The sequence below is a fragment of the Malurus melanocephalus genome, unplaced genomic scaffold, assembly GCF_030028575.1.
Source record: "Malurus melanocephalus ecotype Western Australia unplaced genomic scaffold, MMel_1.1 scaffold_57, whole genome shotgun sequence".
Classification (NCBI taxonomy): Eukaryota; Metazoa; Chordata; class Aves; order Passeriformes; family Maluridae; genus Malurus; species Malurus melanocephalus.
In genome coordinates, this window is record NW_026623289.1 from 1,960,953 (window position 1) to 1,979,594 (window position 18,642).

Below are 18,642 nucleotides of genomic sequence, written 5' to 3' on the forward strand. Positions count from 1 at the left end.
TTATGAACAGCTGCTGTTTCCCATGATTCAGGAAAGGAACAAAAGAAAAGCAAGTCACCAGTCAAAATACATATTTTCCTTAACAAGCATAAATGATGTATGATATCCAATCCAGTTCGAGTACTTCTGAAACACAGCCTATAGTATTTCAGAACTTGCTCATCAAAACTGTAGACATGACTATCAGCTGCTTTTTGGGGTGTGTGTTCGTTTTGTTGCAGATACTTTATTGGTTGGTTGGTTGGTGGTGATTTTTTAATACCCCAAAGTACTTGGTTTCTTAAGGAAAAGCATCCCCAGACACAATCCATACCCTCCAATACTGCCAGAATCCTAGCATTGCATAACTACTGCAGATATCTCAGTAAATTTTTCAATTCTTAGGTCTCAGCATTTTCATCTTGGACCAAGCCCCACACTCTTGTATTATTATGTCCCATGAGCTTTTAACCTCTACAATGTGAAGATTCCCTAAGCAGCTGTATTTTGTATAGATGGGACTAAACCCAAATGTGTTTCACTCAGAGTGACTGAGCCCATATTACAACTAACAGCACCTATTTGAGGAAACTGAACTGAGCCCATATTACAACTAACAGCACCTATTTGAGGAGACTGGATCAAAGTCAGTACCAGTGATGGTGTTCTAAAGTCTGTGCCTTTTTGCCTGGCCATTATTAATCACACTGAAATGTTAATAACACCCTTGAAAAATGAGAAATCAATCTAAAAGGTGAGACTCCTGCTTGACCTAGTGGAGTGGAAGATGCTAGAAGGACTGGTTGCCTGAATGATCCCTAACAACATACTAGCATTCTGACATAAAACATACACACAGGCAAAGTTCTCATCCTTCTACAAAATTTTCACAACGAGTCACACAGCGATGAACTCAAGAATCATTCCCCCTTCTTTTTCTACAGATATCCAGGGAGGAATGAAAGCAAATTTCAGTGCTGAACACCAGACTCACGGAGAGCATGCGCAGTACCTCCGGAAGRAAATGGTTCTGTGCACTCTGCAGCTCAGGAAGCCACATTTCCCACAGTTTGGGCCTCATGATTAACTTCAGCTCTCAAATGTGCTTCTCCTATATTTTCTGCCTTTATGAACACTCTTTCAGCATAGTATGTCATTCTTTAAAGCTTTTCCTTCAAGATGCGACAGTTCTCAATTATTCCTTCAGCTTAGCAAACTAAGCTATAAACTCAAAAGGTACTGGAAAAATAGACAGGATAAATCAGAAAACATACAGCATGAGAGCAGCAGCCTCTGATTTTCAAGTTATTATTAATAACAAGAATTTATATTTAGGTACTTAAAGTAGACATCTTGTCTTTAGACTAGCCAACATGACATGTGATAGCAATGCCAGACCTTCATTTGGAAAGGAAAAGCACAAAAAAAATTGTGTTAATTTTCACAAGAAGGTGTTCGAAAAGAGGGCCTCTTTAAGTGCCATGCATAAGTCTGTGACAATATTAATACAGCCAYATACTGTGKCAGGAAACRAGCACGCTGTAAACACAGGCACAGYTGCACATTTGCAAGGACATTCCACGAGGTTCTTGTCCTTCCAAGCTCCCACCAGCACACAGTGGCGACTCCCAATAGGCTGACAAACCTATTTGTTGCTCCATGCTTTAGACCCATTCAGTAGAAGTTTTTTTAGCCCATTGAAAAAAGGATTAGCCACAACCATTCATTTGCACTGCTGCAGCACAAACACACAYCTGACTCTCCAAGTCAACAAATTGTCCCTAAGAACCATGCTGAACTGGGATGAAAACCTTTCCTTCTTGCAAGCAACCTTTCCTTGCACAAGGGAAACAAAATAGTTGCAAAGGCAGGGGGSGTGCCTGGGACAATGACAAACTTCCCAGGCTGATTTTGCTGCATTGCCTAATAAAACATCCTGGGGGTTACCGATGCCTTATATGAACCTCAAAAATCAGCTCTGCCACAGTAAAAAAAAAAAAAAAAAAACCAACTTGCAAAACCACATCCCAAGCAGAGAACATGATCCAGGAGAACTACACAGGGTAAACACAGGCAGAGGAGGGAACTGCCTCAGATACATACCATCCCTTCCCTCCGTATGCCAAACAGGGCAGGGAACAGCAGTAAGATGTGGGCAGAAGAGCAACTTCAGGTGCTTCCAGAATTACAGATGGTTATAAAACCACATCAAAAACAAAGGCTGCCAGGAAACCCTACATGCAGCATTTCCCTGTAGTTCAGCTAAATGCTCTCTGCTTCCTTAAAAAACAGGTCTTGCACACGCAGTGTTATATATTTTGTCTAAGGAGGACGTGAAGGAAGGAGGAGGGAAAGGAGCTGAATTCTCTCAAGTCCAAGGCAGAATTAAGCTCCTGAATGCTAAGTACTACTGCATTAACTATCTTGCTTTCACTGTGGTAAGATCTACAGTTCCTCATTTGACTTCACCATCTTATCCTTTATTATATACAAAGAAGAGATGAAATTGTTCTCCTTTCCAATGTATTACCTTTCTTATGCCTGATGCTGTTAAGTAACAAAAACACATTTTCTCCCCAAAAAAATCATGACAGCATTTTCTCTCCCAACTAAGCAAGAATATTAGCAAGATCTCCATATATCAGCAAGATTTTTCTTCAAACAAGTCAATACACTACKGAGCCAAACAGTAGATTATGAGTGACTAGACACCGTGAAAGGACCATGAAAGGTGCTTTTCCTGTCATGGTAGCTTCTGTAACACCTCAACATTATACCTCATTGTTACAGTGGAAGATGAGAAAAGAAAAGTAAGAGAAAGGCAATAAGGCAGTAAAGTGACCACGAGCATGCAGCAATACTACACCTACACACTAAAAGAGCATTCGTGGGTGAAGGATGGACAAGGAGTACATGACCGTACTCTCCTCTTGGCTTGTTTCCTGCCTGCTTACTGCCAATCTAGCCCCTTCTGCTTGTCATTTCTTGGCTAATGGTGAGCTCACTCGCTTTGATGCTTGCACCATCCGAGAGGTATGACAGTCCCTTGAGCAATCCTTCCGATTGCTCTTCCTTTACCATCCCCCTCCATATGAAGTAAGCAAGGAAGAGCATGGCACCAGCTGAGTCACAGGATCCCTTTAGTCTCCCATACCAGTAGAGCRTGGAATTGCCACAAGCTCAATGCTTGACATGCCACACCAGATAAAGAWGTGTCCTCTTCCATCTCTGCCTTCCCCCCGTACCTCTAGCAAGCACAGGGCAGCAGGCACGTGAAATTCTGCTCATTGCATTTCAGGGGAATTCAGTCACGCTCAGCATGTAACCCAGCAATCTGTTTAGACATCCCAATTCAGAGCCAGAGGAGCCTGGGGCAGAGTCCTGCTTACACCAGAAGAGACAGCTTGCCAGCACAGCTCTGAGCTGCTTTCCAGAAGGAAACAAGCAAGAGCAGCAGAGCAATCCCAGCCCATTTGCCCCTGCACAAAATACACCACCAAGCACTCTTTCYACCAGTGTAACTTTTCCTCAAACAAGGTAGATAAGAGTATCCTGCCCTCCCATCCACCTAATTTCCCTACACCAGAAAGATGTTTCAACACAGACCTGGCCAAAAATACAATGATACTTGAATATTGTGACATAGGAGATGCATTGCTCCTGTGAAGGYTCTTGTTGCTACTAGAAACCAGATGGGGGGGAGGGACAGAGAAGAGAACCATAAACTGATATTTCTTCACCTATTTGGCTACATTTCTTCTCTTGCATGCATTTTAGCTGCCTGTGGGTGAGCAGGATCACCCTGTCCAACCACACCCAAAATGGAGTGAGCATTGGGCCAAAGAGCCTCTTCCTATAGCCAGATATKCTCAGGAAGGCAGAAGCATAAAAGGCAAGGATGCAAAGTGAACAGAACCTCACATATACAGCCACCAGCAAAGAGGGGYGCAGAGTGCTCAGATGCTAAAACACACATCTCCTGAATATGAGCTGACTGAAGGACCCGGGGTGTAGCACTAACACAGCCAAAGAGATAAGGGAAATGGAAGGGAATGGCAAATGAAGCACAGAAAGATGCTTCCATCCTCCCTGCCCTCTGGAGAGGGGAGTCTGACCAAAATGGTGCCCTTAACCCCCTGAATTTTGTGTTCTTATTCCCAGACATCTTTCTCATAAAGACTTGCCTTTTGCTAACCACTTCCCTGCAAAAATTCCTCACTAGAAGCAGAAGACAGAGGACCCTCTTGACTGATACAGGGAAGAAGGAACGAGCAAACAACTGCATTGCTGATTTTCAGTCCCGCATCCTTGAACAGTGAATTGAAACGTAAAACATGAGCATTAATTTCAGGAGGGTGGGAGAGCAGTGAAAAGAGACGTGCCTGAAAATAACAACGCCCCTCATCACCATTTGATCACACTACATCTCTCTGAGTGGGTCTTTCCAGAGAATTTCTTCCCTCCCCACCCAAATTGCTTCTTAATGGCCCCACAAGGATCACATTGTGTTCAGCAGACTCAATGACCCCAAGGCAGGTTTGCAGCACGAGCRAGTGTGCTAAAGCCTACAGAGAGCAACAGGAATGCAGAGGTAGAGCTGTTGCTGCAACCTCACTTCACCCCTATTACTAGGGTACTGCAGGAGCTCTGAACACTTTGCATATTACGTGATGCAATACCCTGACAGAACGGGGTGAAATGAGGACAAAAGCAGCATCCTTCGCAGCCTCAGTAATGTGCTTCACAGGGTTTGATCAATGCTGGAACCTGCAAGGAATTCTGGATGTTGCTATACATCTTTCCCTTCCCTCCACTTCCCTTGAGAATATGAAAAAAAAAAAAAAGGAAAATAAAAAGAAGTCAAGACCCAAAATAAATCAATACTATATAAAGAAAATAAGGACATGTAGACACATTCACGTGAAACTTTTCCAAATTTCAAAACACAATTATGACGGTACGCAAACAACTGAACACAGTTTTTACCTCGACTATAAAAATGAGCAGCTGCATTGCCGTCCCGCTGGCCGGGCGGCACCGGTGGAACACTCCTGCCACCTCGTGGTCCCAGCTCRGGAGAGGAAGCTGACAAAAGCACACCAGTCTGCTCAATCGTCTCCCTAAAGTTAGCGACAACTGGTAGAGCMGGGGAAGCAGATGAAGATCCTGAACAAAGTCACTTAAAAGAAAACAAATCCCACCCGATCTTAGAAGTCTTTCAAATCTTTATTATTCTGTGTTTCTATTCAAAAGGTTCTTATGCCTTGGAAAAGCTATTTCCTGTTCTTGGTTAAGATGTGATGCRTGTAACAGGCAGGAGAGGAGAGGGAGACAGCACAGACCTGTTTTGTGGCCAGGGCTGACCCACCTGGGCAGGCACACAGCCTCCTCTAACACTGTTTCTAGGAACAGACAGTGCTACTCACATAGACACAAAGGCCACTTAAAAAACACTTCACGCATCTGAAGGCACAAGAGGATTTAGGCTTCAACTCCACTGCAACTGCAGCAGGTGAGGATAAAGTCCAGATGCAAGTGCAAGACAAGGAAAACTTGACCYTACCTGGAGAAGCTGACTTGAATAGGAGCAAGAGAAAATATGCTGCAACAGGGCATGGTAACCTGAGTCATGGGACTCCACAGTATCAATCAACCTCCCACCAACTCACCTTGCTGTTGCTCAGATTTTACTTGTGCATCATCTCTTGTCCACCTACCAAGGACCACAGGGTGCCACTGCATTAGAAGTCTCCTATGGCAGCAGGACCAGACTAAGCACCCCTATCCGTCCACATCTTTCCATTTGGGAGTACAAGCACTTGCCTGGAATCCCAGGGAACCAGACTGGCAAACTGTTCCACCCAAAAACTCTCTCCCAGCACATCAGTTTCCTCACCCAAGCAGCAATTTAAGGCCTACAAAGCACTAAGTSGTGGCTGAAAAGTATGGGGATGCTCTCACCTCCCAGAAGGGGCAGTCCCAGACCCTCCTGTCACCAGCCCTACACACACAGGCTGCCCCCTTGTCCTGTACCAGCYGTGGAACCACTGAAGAGCTGACCAAAGTGGAAAACTATTCATAAAAAGTTTTACACTTTTTATATGGTTGCGTATCATATAAAAATCCCTTGGTTGGAAGGTTACACAAGCCTGAGAAGAGATGAACTCTTATAATTTCAGAAAGGAATGAGACTGGCTCAAGCCAAAATTCCTTGTCCCAGCACTGCACAGTGGCAGGGATGAGCAGGTGGGTAGGAACTGGCCTACAAAAACTTGCACTGGTGAGAAGTTGTTCTTCTAGAACCACACCTGGAGCATGGAAACTGCAGCCTTGGAGAGAATACATCAGGTAATAAAATGCAGTGCCCCATTGCTGGGARATTTATCCCTATAAAAGCCCTAATATCTACTAAAAGCTTCATCTGTCACACAAAAGCAATTAGTCCCCAAGCAGTGCACAATAATTAGCTAAAAAGAAATATTGCATTTCCTACCACCTTTTTCATTATTGTGAATATTGCTCTTTGCACAGCCTGCATCTAAGGACAAGTTCAAAGCTGCAACTTCAGTGATGATTAGAGGTCCCAYTCATTTGTCTTTAGATTTCACTATACCAGCTAGAAGGCTGTACTACAGACACTGGCACATTGACAAATTAGCATCGTTTTTGTGGCTTGCCAAAACTGTATTRAACTCTTTACCAGGAAAGGCCTTTTGCTAGGACACATGTAACTTTCAAAGTCTTTACCAACATTTGTTCCTTCCTGAAGCTGTACYCTCAGCTGACACCATCACACCAAGAAAAGTCTCGACATACTGTGTATATACATGGGGCAGAGTGTTAATGAGGATTACCATAAGGAAAGCCACATGGCTGATGCTCTCTGATGCTGCTGTTCTCCCCTTCAGAAAGGCCACATGGATGCCCATGGTAAGGACATCCACAGAGAATCCTCTGGGAAGAAAGACTGCTTCTTATACATCCATCACATTCAACCTTCAGTCAGAAATTTGCTCTGCCATAGCACTAAACACTGCTTTACTGGAGGGATGGCACAGGTTTAATTATCTACAGAACCACRAGCCCAGATGTTGCCAGATGTACTGCAGAAAAGGATAAGAGAGATCTGACAGGGCAGTAACAAAAATGAAATACTGTCTTTGGGACCTAGCACAGAACAGGGACAGCCAAACGGGATCACCTGAGGACCTAACTGTGACCATAAGGGATCTGAGCACAGCCATCATTTAGCAGTGCAAGCCTGATCCTAAATCAGACACCAGATTGTATTAAATGCAATTATCAGAGCAATTGATAGGGGGTTTAAAGTCCATGTGAGAGCACAGACCCAGAACAAATTATCTTCCAGMAGGGAGAAAACACTCATTCTCATGTATGACCTTCAAATACAGAGAGAGAAGTTCCAGACAGGAAAAATGCACACAGCAAACACCTAAACAACAAAGTGAGTTTATGGCAGAACAGCTCTTTGCATTATTCAGTACAGTGCTCTCARTTCAGTCCGAGAAGCCCTAAAGTCAGATTTATTTTGCTGTCAAACCATGGCTTGAGTTCACTCTACTGGGAGGTTACAACCTTGGATTATACACTTCAACTACAGGCAGCAACACACCCAAGCAACTCAAGTAGCAACACTATCAATAGTTGTGACAAGAGGCAGATTATTAAAAAAAAATTCATCATATTGTTCAGTGCAGACGATGCTAACTTGGGTTAGAAAAGAACTCCTTTGCACAGATTTCTGTATGGAAATTATTATTCACACTCCTTGAAAATGCCTGATCCAGTGAATGCTTTCCAAAAACTGTATTTGCTAATCTGAAAAAAAAAAAAATACAATTTGACACACACTGATCAGACAGAATCAGTAGGGGTGACCACAGAGTCAGATTACTAGTAGTCCAATACAAGGCTTCAGTACCCTGCCTAGGAACATTCTCAGCTCTTCATCCACATCACACTTTATACATTGAAATTCTTGGTCTGCAAAACAGTCAGAGAGAGAATATCATAACGCTTCATCAASTAACCCGTTGACAACCAGCTTCAGAAGCCACCAAAGAACATCCAGACTGGAAACACTCTAAAGAGGGGGAAACCTTCCACAAAGTCCATTTTCCAACCTCAAAGAGATTTTGAAAGCTTCTAAAAACCAGAACTATTATATTTTCTGTTGTTGTAGGAATGCAGACTAATGAAAGCCTTGTATCAGAGCCAGGCTTCCTAAACAGCATGTGTAACTGCACTTCCCCACAACACAGGGTCTTTGTGCAGCATGAGGGCACACACACAAGGGGTATGCGGGAGCAGAATAGCCATCAGGTTAAATWACAGCTCATTATTATTGTTACTGATAATAAGGCCTGTGACAAGAAAGGAGAAGCCACGCTGACTCCCTTTATATAGGGCACAAAAGCAAAAGAAATGATCAATTTGTCCCCTAGCTACCTCCTTGAGGGATGTCACTTGGGCAGAAAGGAAGCATCGGGCAAGCCAGCAGTCAGCAAGAGGAAGGAGACAAGTCTGAGTCACACAGCTGCTGCCCTCAGCAGATGTGGATCACCCCACTACAGACAGGGCAGCCTTTGGGAGACACACTCAGTGCATCCATTCTTGCACTTGTTTACTTCCTACAGACTGGGAAGCRAAAGAGATGCAAAGATGTGTCTGACCTCTCCAAGAAGTTCATGCAGAAAGACAGCAAGGTTCCACAGCCAGATCTTGGATAACACCATCCTTACGGTAGCCTCTAAATCCAAGTATTAGTGTTACATTGACAGATACTAAGGTATTCAAATACCCATAAAATTAAGTCAGTTTAGAAAAAATCAGAAGTTACAAATTCCTCCAGCACATGCTGAAACATGAATAACATACAGCCTTGAAGCCCTGCCTTCAAGGCTGACCCTAAGAGACTCAGCGGAAAAGCCTATGATAAACCAATGTTACTAAATACCCTGGAATATCCATGGTGGGYTGTCATGGCATTTAGCCAGGAGAAAGCTATTCCTTTCTGAAAAATTATTTATTACCACCAATCCTAGCAGTGCTAGAAAACTGCAGTGCTATGACTCTACAATAATATGAACCGGCACAAGAAGCACATGAACAGGGAAGCAACTTAATGTGGAGTGCAAAAGTAAGAGTACAGGAAAATTAAGGAGTAGGAGYGGTTCCTAATTAGAGCAAATAATGCCACAGCAAACACATAATGATGAGGGAAACTCTGGCACATGTCCTTGAGAAAGCCGAGCTGCTTTGCCTCCTGCACTAGCACGTCTATAAAGGTCACACTTGGCAGCATATGAACTCATCATAGCAAGCTGTTAGAGCTACGATCTCCTCAAGCATTCCTCAGTGGAGACATCTCCCACAACAGCTCCTCCCTGCCTGTGCACAGCTTCCATCATATACCTATAAACATGTACTTGTTGACTAACTTTGTTCAAAGGAAAAATTTTTTTTAAAAAGAACATAGAAAGGTACCCTCAGTTCCCTGACCCTTTTTTTTTGCTCACAGCTACCATAAGAGACAGGAGACGAGAAAAAACAACCTAGTCCTCTGAAATGCCCCAAGCCTACCATTGCCAGCAAATCTAGAGCACACTCAGCCCCATGCCAGGGCTGGGCCAAGCAGTGTGAAGCAGCTGCAGTCTCCTAGTTCTCGTCATACTGGTCCTACAACTCGCACAGCGCCGATCAGGCTGGCTAAGGCTGCTCCAAAACGTATTTCAGATCAAGGCTCGCTGCCAGGGTAACTCTTAACACAGCTATCATCACTCCATTACATCCACAGCAGCCTGTCTCTAGACTTCTCTTAGGAAAAAAGCTTCTTCCGAGCTCCAGCACTGGTTCAATCCCGCAGTAGTGGCAGTCGGCATTTTCAAAGTGGGTCATCTTGACACGTTTGGAGAAGGTCTGGATCACACTGCAGTGAAAACGAGGAACAAACAGGTGGCAGGAGAGAACAAGGCACATGAAGAAACTGGTGACTAACTCCCCCCTCCCAGAACAGCAGCAAAAATTCCTTCAGGATAACACGCTACCTTAGATAAGGCATCCTTTTCCTGGATGCTCTCCAACACATTCTCTTCTTTAGGCTTTTTTTTTTTTTTTTGGGCCTTGGGAAAAAAAAAACCAAATCCAAACAACAAAAACCACAACAACACAATCCAGYGCACCTTTGTTAAAATTCATCCAAATATACAAATAGTTCTCTCAAACTAAATTGCCTTTCTGACTCCAGTACTGTCAAAGGGTTAAAATTTCCTCTTAATTTAAATATGCATTCAGGATCCAGAAATATCAACCTGCAGCAATAATGATGAAAGCTGCTCTGAGATTTCCACACAGCGTTGCAACAGCAACTAGCACAGCAGATGACAAACAAAGGGGGAACTGCAGCTAAGTTTGAGGCAACTCAGCCATTTCGGGCATAACCAGCATTCAAAGGCTATGGGTGTATCTTCTTTTTGCTGTTCAAAATATTGCTGCTATAAGCATTGAAAGTTCTCTTAGTTGAAATGAAAAATTGCATTCCTTCACCTTYATCTTTTGAGCATTTTCTGAAGTGTAGCTACAGCAGCTGTTGGGAAAAATGGCCATGACTATTATTTCTACAGCTAAATTCAAGCAGAATTTTAAATTAAACTAATTCTTTCATTTCTGAATTCGTGGAGTTGCATTCTTCAGCTACTGCATTTACATCCAAGCTTCACAGCTGTCAGGTTCGCTGCATAATATGAAATTTGGATTAGGGATAAACATAAACCCAATTCTGCTTTTCCATTAATCCTTTTTTGCTGTCACTGGGACAGAAAATAAACTGGTATTTCTAGGTAAGGAGCATAYACAAACAGCACTAACCTAAGTTTTGATTTTTGTACTATCTTCCCTTGAGCAACAAAAGGTCAACACCTACCTTTAGGAGACAAGCATAACTCCTGTCCAACCCCTAGAGACCGAGCAGCTCTTTTTTTAGAACTCATACTTCTACTACTACCAAAAAAAGGGAAACCAACACCTCAGCAAGTAAAACCTTGGACACAAACAAGCAGAAAAATCCCAAACAGGAGAAGCACAATACATATGCTCCTTCCTTCACAACCTCCCACAGAACTTCGCCAGCCACAAAAAAAAACCCAACTATAAGCTCAGCTAGGAGTTCAACAATACTATTTTCTCTCTGGTGGCAAAGCCTAAGCAGCTCTCACTCTCCCATCCCTGGCCAAGGTGGCTGCACTCTTATTGAGCATCAACACAACCTTTTTTGGAGTCACAACCCAGATCACAACACAGGATGGAGAGGAGAGGGGACTCAAAATAAAACCACAATTTCAACTGTTTTGAGGATCCTGTTTAGAGCATAATGGAGAGGATGGACTTACAAAGYAGCTTTTCTGATGCTGAATACATACCAGACTACATCCTCTGCCTCACTGCTGCTGCCTGAGGAAGGTGCCTGTGTGCTGCAGAGGACATGGCTCTCAAATATCTCAGAAGCAATACTCCCTTCCATTTTAAATGCATCTTTTTAAATAAGGGCTTTATTTTCTGAAAGGGAGACTTTTWAAGATCAACACTTTCCTCAATCTACACTCTCCCATTTGTGGTTTTGTGCTCTCATTTATTTATTCCTAGGGCACGCTACACCCCATGGAAAATGAGAGCTAATGACGGTAGTGATGGGAATCATATGTCCACAAAATTCACAGGACAAAAAAAGTGAGCCAGGGGGAAAAGGCTCTGTCCAAGCAGAAGCTCTTCTTGAAAAAGCTGTGGCCCAGCTACACACTGAAAACAGAGACCAGCCCACAAATCATGATCAGACACATACAGCAAACTTAGAAGACATTTTCATGTCCTTCATCCTGATAGTCATTTTAGGTTAGAAAACAGGCAAAATAGATTTCCAAGCTTGCTCAACATTCCCTTTAGAAGAAAACCCAAAGAGTAATCCAGAGTCCATTTCATGCAAAGATTAATCCTTGAACTAAAACTGGAGACAGACTCTGGCCACTTAAAACTGCAATCAGCCCTCAGAAATTTTGGCATTCACTGTCACAAGAAAGAACAGCTACCAAAACTCACTCACACCCTAAGAAGGCTGCTGACACACTAAGGACCAGAGCACACTTGAAAACGTAGTTGGGACATGAGCTTTTGAAATCCTGAATGCCAACTCATAACTTCTTAGGGTGGAGCACCACACACTCCCAGTTACCCAGCCTGTGGCACAGTTAACTAAACCTTGCCCATTCAAACACCACAGGGTTAATATCTTTAGTAACCATAGCAACCAGCACTTCTTCCTCCATCAGAGCCTCAGCTGGCACATTACTGCCTCCCCAGCATCAGGTTTTGCAGCACATTTAGGGACTACTCCCTTTCCCCCAGCCACAGGGTTTGGCCAAGCACATTAGGAGGATGTTGGAGCACTCAGCTGTTTCACCYAATTCTGAGTTTCTCTGTCCCCACGCCCCATGGCTCTTTCTACTTCYCCTCCACAGAGGGAAGGAGGGTGTCTGAATTCTCTCCATGTGTACCAAGGCAGGCATAAYGTAAAGCAGGGAGCCAGCTGCAGCCTAAAAGAGGAGATACCACAGGGTAACAAAGGAAGGGACTGTGAATGTCAAAGTTGGTAATGCCAATCAACCATCAGATCAAACAGAAGCAGCACTGCAAGACCAGAAGATAGATCCAGCTGCCATCCATGGTCCAATATCCTATGGATATTAGGAACAGTGTCTGCCTGCTCAGTGACACCCCATAAACTGCAAATCCACTGGAGATATCCACCAACATATCAGTGAGAAAACAAAACTCCCATCTAACAGCACACATATCCTGTCAGGAAGAGAGAAGAAAAATTACTTTCAAAGCAGAGCTTATCACTAGCAAAATAATACATCTTTCCTTCTTGCAGTTCACCTTTGAACTGCAGATGCATAAAAGCAATAATCGCATCCTACAGTCTCACTGGTGTCCGTGCCTTGCTCCTGGGCAGCTGCTGCATGCCAACACTTCCTTATTTCCAAACCAACGCAAAGTCATTTTTTTTGGTTCCACTGACTGGTGYACTTGGCACAGAGAGAGACACTGCTGTTTTATTAATAGCTTCATGCTGGCCCAGCTCGATCCTGTGCAGGGTTTCCACAGAGTCATTACAATGCATTTTTCACTATTTCCCCTCCTCCTTCACCATGTGCCACTCCAAGAGCAGATGCCTGTCTTCCACCTAGCTGTTCCTGTTCCTCAATGTCACCTTGCTCAAGGCATCATTTTTTCTCTTGTCTCCTTCCCCACCCTCTGTGACAGAGTCCCAGCACAGCTGCCCTGCATGGCACCAAGTCCACAGAGCCTCTCAGKAGTCTCACTTCGAGAGCAAGCTCTCTGTGAGAGCTGTGACCCCAGCCACAGCACAGGGTATTTGGAGCAGAGCTAGAAGGGGAGCAGTTATTTTAAGTCCAAATGTTCAGTTACTGCACCGTGACATTTCTTTCTTTCTTCTTCAAAAGAGAYAGGACAAACTTCTAGCTTTGGGCTAACTTTGTGACTACTATGGTGGCAGTGCTATGCAAGTGACCCCTCAAAAGCCAAAGTCTGGCTGCAGATATGGACCATGCTGGCAGCACTCAATTTCTGCATTAATATGGGCAAGGCAGTAAGCAGTTTGTATCCAGGATTAATGGTTAACAAGGTACAGGATAAAAAAATCAGCAATGCGCCAACACATAGTTTTGTTTTCATCTTCTCTATTGCATCCATCATTTCATGGCATTCAGGCAAAAGATTTCTTCAGTGTGATTAAAACATTTAATACACAGGGTGCTTGRGACCCAAACAACTTTTAACTAATTGTGTGAGCCTGGAGCATCAGATATGCAGATACGCACCATGTCTTGGCTGACATGCTGGTCTTTCTGGGATTCATTTCAGCAGCTTACAGGACAACCCACAACCTCCACCAGTGTGGCCAGCCCTCTGCCAAACCSACCAGGCACACTGCTCTGAGTACTGTTACTGACCTGCTCAGTGTTTTTTAGCACAGATTCCCCTTTAACAGGGGTGAGTTGCAGAAGTTCCACTGATTGCACAGAACTCTCCTGCTCACAAGTTCACTTTGAGGAAGAGCTAGCGTGCTGCACTACTTCTATCTTCATGCTGAGCCCCAGCCACAGGAACAGAGAAGAGTCCTGTGACTTACAGGCACAGGATGGATTAAAGGCTTTGGAGTACAAACAAAAGTAATCAYAGGTACCAATGCACTGCTGATTGGAAGGATTTGCTCACCTACACTTCAGCCTGAACAGCAGTATTAAAACGGATGTGCTAGCTGGGACTCACAGATGTACGTACATCCCATGGGGCTACACCAACCTCCTGGAGACCACAGCTCCTTCCACTTGCAATTTCACATTGCCAATGAATGATCTCCCCAAACCAAGGATAACATACATCACAAAAGTCCATGGTTTAAAAAGGCATCAAGAAATACAAGAATCCACCACTTCGCTGGATAACTTCCAGTAGACAATCACAACAAAAAAAATCTCCATACACTTGGACATTTCATTTCAGTCTGTGTGGGCTTATTTTGCAGCCATCTATTTGTATTATGCATGTCTCTTATTATGTCAAAATTTCTCTTTGAGAGAATAATTGACAATAGCCCCCCTTCAGTCTCTTTTCAGTAAGCTAAACAGATGGGAGTTTGCTTCATCTTCAGTTTCCATAATGTTTTAGTAGCTCCTGTCTCCATCCTTTTCTCAGTTTTTAAACACTGAAGTCAAAGTTCATTCTCCTGAATGCTGCTGTGCGCAGAGGCAGCAAACTGTTCCAGTGACTGCCTCACTCTTTACACCCACATCATCTACTGAGTCAAGCAGGACACTGGGAAGCTTTGCTGAATTACCTGCCCACTGTTTCCCCAAGATTGCTCTTTAAGTCAGTTTCTTTCCAAACATCAGGCTTGATATAGAAGGTCAGAGATTTCAGTACTGAGATTCATAAACCTACAGTTGGGTCATTAAGAGCCCATTGCATTGGCAGCAGTCCAAGTTAGRAAAAGACCCAAAGCACTCTACAAGACTGTCAGTAGCATTTATTTTATTTACCATCCTGTCAGTCTACGGCTCATCCACAATTCTATATCAATTCCCACATCACTGATGGAAATGTTGATCATCATCAGCCCTCTCACACATCCCCATGGACCTCATTTAATTAGGATTCACTAYCAATGATGCCAAGATTTGTCAGTGAACTTCAGAGTCGCTGGAGAGACCTCTTGTCCCCTGATGTTCTTTCATCATAAACCATAATGCAGATTAGGGAACTCTGCTTGTGATACATTTAGTAAGTGCTCTATAGCCATTGCAGAGCAGTGKTGTTCAGGAGGAAGATCCCATCTTTTGCAAGGAAGGGGAACTGAATCATGCTCTCATGCAATCAGTGACTAACAGCTCTCTTGAATACATCAGAGCAATAAACTTATTTCTACCAATCAATCCATTTTTATAGTCTCAAAAAAAAAAAAAACTCAAAAGCACCTAACTTCAACAAGATTTGTTTTTCTCAGTTCATTTCTAAGTAGTCAGATAGAGACAAGAATATCTGATTCCTTTCAAAAGGATCAGCTCAGACTGACACAAAACAAAGCAATGACCAGCCAGCCCCYACCCTGTTCTCCCATTCCCTGCACAGCTGCCCCCTCCCCATCTGCCAACCCAGGATCCCCTCAGCCATTTGTCACAATGCTCCTTTGGATTTTTACTACTACTAGATGCTTAATTTCCTAACCCCATCCCCCTGTATCAACAAGGCACCTGGGAGATATTTCTTGCATCATGTATTATGCAACAGCCTCATAACTTCACTTCCCAAACTCCATATGAAATKTATTAATTTTATTGCTGTACCTTTTTTGGAAGGTGAACTCACTGATGAGTCTATATTMTTATTAAATTTTTCAATATTTTGAGAAACTCCTTCTTCCCCTCTTCTTATACTCATGTTGTTTCCCCCAACTTTTTGCCTATATTAACAGAAAACTGCCACCTAGTTTTTATTTATCAATGTCATAATGCATTTTTAATTACCTCTTATGTTCATGACATCTTCTTAGCAGCTATTACATCCTCTCCATGCTCTATATTTTTGTGCAGAATACCACAGAATACTCAGTCATGGATTATTTTACTCARTTCCACACTTCTTCCCTCTTTTTCCTCCTCCATTTTCTTTTCCCTCTTCAAGAAACCTGTTTCCTATCAGGCATGAGTTAAAGGTTCCAAAACTGAGCTGAGATTCTAAGGACACTCAGACTTGAGAGGCAGATTCCTATAGCTGCCTGTGCCACATACAACCCATGAACAGTCATTCCTTTTGGTGGCAGCAACAATTTCTCACTGTTATACCTTTTAAGAGGTTTCTTGCTGTAGATAACTGTGAAATACATTCCTCTCCTCATCAGTCTTATTTATTTCAGCATCCAATAGCCAGCAGGGAGCAGACAAGGAGGGAAGGCAAACATGATCCTTGCAAAGCCCTTTTTATCTGCAGATCACAGCACCATCATCCTTCTGTAATTTAAGGGGCAACTTACTCAGTGGAACAAATGCCCCAGGGCAGAGCACAGGCCTTTATGACAGAGCCAGTTTGTGCACAATCTCTGCTGCCTTAATTTGCAAATGCTACTACATCTTCACATGTACTTCATGATGCATCCTAGCCTTTGGGTCTAGGGGAAAACCAGGTATCCACTTTAATAGTGCTACCACAAAAACTGCAGAAGAACGGGAATGCATGATTCTCATTCTTGGTCTCTGAATCAGAAAGGATTAAAAAAAACCAAAAAAGGTATAAGCACAAAGTCAAAATTAGCTCTTTTCAGCTCCCTCCCCCAAAAGCACTTAGGTTTAGTTACTGCATTCAAACAGGAGCCCTTTAATCAAGGAGTCCTACTTATTCATGAGGAGAACTGTAGCTAGACAAGCCTTTCAAACACTAGTTCTGCCATCTGGCAGCAGCACTGAGACTTCTTCCCAGACACACACAGAGCACTGTTAATTGCCCTCACGTGGAATTCCAAGGCACTGCAATTGTTCTGGCATTTAAAACCTCCATGGGCTCCAGATGTGGATTTGTCTTTGTGGAGGAAAAGGTACTACTAATTACCAAATATTGCACGAGTCCCTGCCCCCACCAATACTTTTCATTTTACTCTCCCCTGTTATTTCTGTCATCTTCTACAGCACCAACACCAAAAAAAGCAGATTGTGTAGGCCTGCAGATGAGTATCTTAAAGAATTCATACCAAGGAATAATGCGTGTCACATTTCTCTTGCTTTCCCTGCCCCTGTGGATTTGACACTGAGCAGCTGCCCAGTGGAGAACAAAGTTCATCTGGGGGATTGCTTTGTAGGCTTTTCTTTTTTCAAATTAATTTCAATTCATAATGGAAAGGTCACAGACATAACCTCTCTACAAAAAGTGGCAATTTTTGCATTCTTGAAGTGATACATGTAAGGAAAGAAGGGAATAAAAGCAGTTGAAGAGACTTACATTTTGCTTCAGATAGATTCTGGTTAGGTGACCAGACCAGCATGCCGAGATTCTCTCTCTCCTGACTTCGCCTTGCAAGTTTAGCTTAAGAGAAAACAGATACAAACCAAGTTACAGAGAAAGTAATTTCAGATGCAAAATGGATACAAAAGCGACTTATCATACATCTGCAGCTTTTAATCAAGATATAAAACCCATCCACAGAGTTAAAACCCCATCTTCCYATTCAGACCTGAGGCTTTTCCTTGTTTCTTCAACACATCACCCTCTATATAACATGACAGATACCGCACACTCTCATGCAGTACACTAAGCAGCATACGTTAGATCTAAATTAAAAGTTAATTAATGTTTCTCTTCCAGCACACTTGATTATTTTTCTTCCAGCCATCATTAAATGAAAAAGGGAGGAGCTAGGCTCAGGCAGCARGCTCCAAGCCCTGGACATCATGAGACTCCAGTGTGCAGACAGATTAACACTTCAGGGTAGGCACAYACATAAATCTCCCCCATTGCACTTCTGAGCACCTCCTGCACTGCCCCAGCAGCCCTTCTGTGYCTCCATCCCCCAGACAATCAGCAATGCCCAACCAGGTGATACTGGGTCCCCAGGTCACCATCAGGACCTCGACTCAGCTGCTCCAGAGAAATCCATATGCATCCACACCCACACTAAGACAAGCACCCACGCTCAGAAAACAAGCCTGTTTTTAACCAGCTTAACACCTGGCTGGTGGAGAGCTCTGAAAATCTCAAGGGAAGACCCACAGCTGCACACAGGTAGAAAAAGCAAGTTCAAACTAAGGTATGTTTCAAGAGCTCTTGTCAATTCTGGTGATATTGGGTCACAAGCAGTCAAAAGAGGAGGAGGAAGAGGATGAGAAGAGGAAAAAAAGAAACTCCCTCCTTTGAGTCAGCACACACACAGCCAGCCCAACAACTTGCCGTGGCTGAAACTTGCAGATCTTGTTATGAATGAGTACCTGCAGTACTATTTCCACTACAAAATGTCACATAACGCTGAAGTTTTATGTAGTATTTCAACACAATGCTATTTTCTCTGTGCCATGTAATTAG

The 18,642-nt window shown here is 43.3% G+C and overlaps 1 protein-coding gene across 1 annotated transcript in view; it reads right to left on the reverse strand.

Annotated features, from left to right (window-relative positions):
• Nucleotides 1–18,642, reverse strand: part of RCOR1 (REST corepressor 1) — a 79,935-nt gene that overhangs the window by 22,729 nt on the left and 38,564 nt on the right. Inside the window, exon 3 of the mRNA XM_057365763.1 lies at nt 17,566–17,649. Coding sequence (XP_057221746.1) covers nt 17,566–17,649 — 84 coding nt within the window. The remainder of the gene's footprint in view (nt 1–17,565; nt 17,650–18,642) is intronic.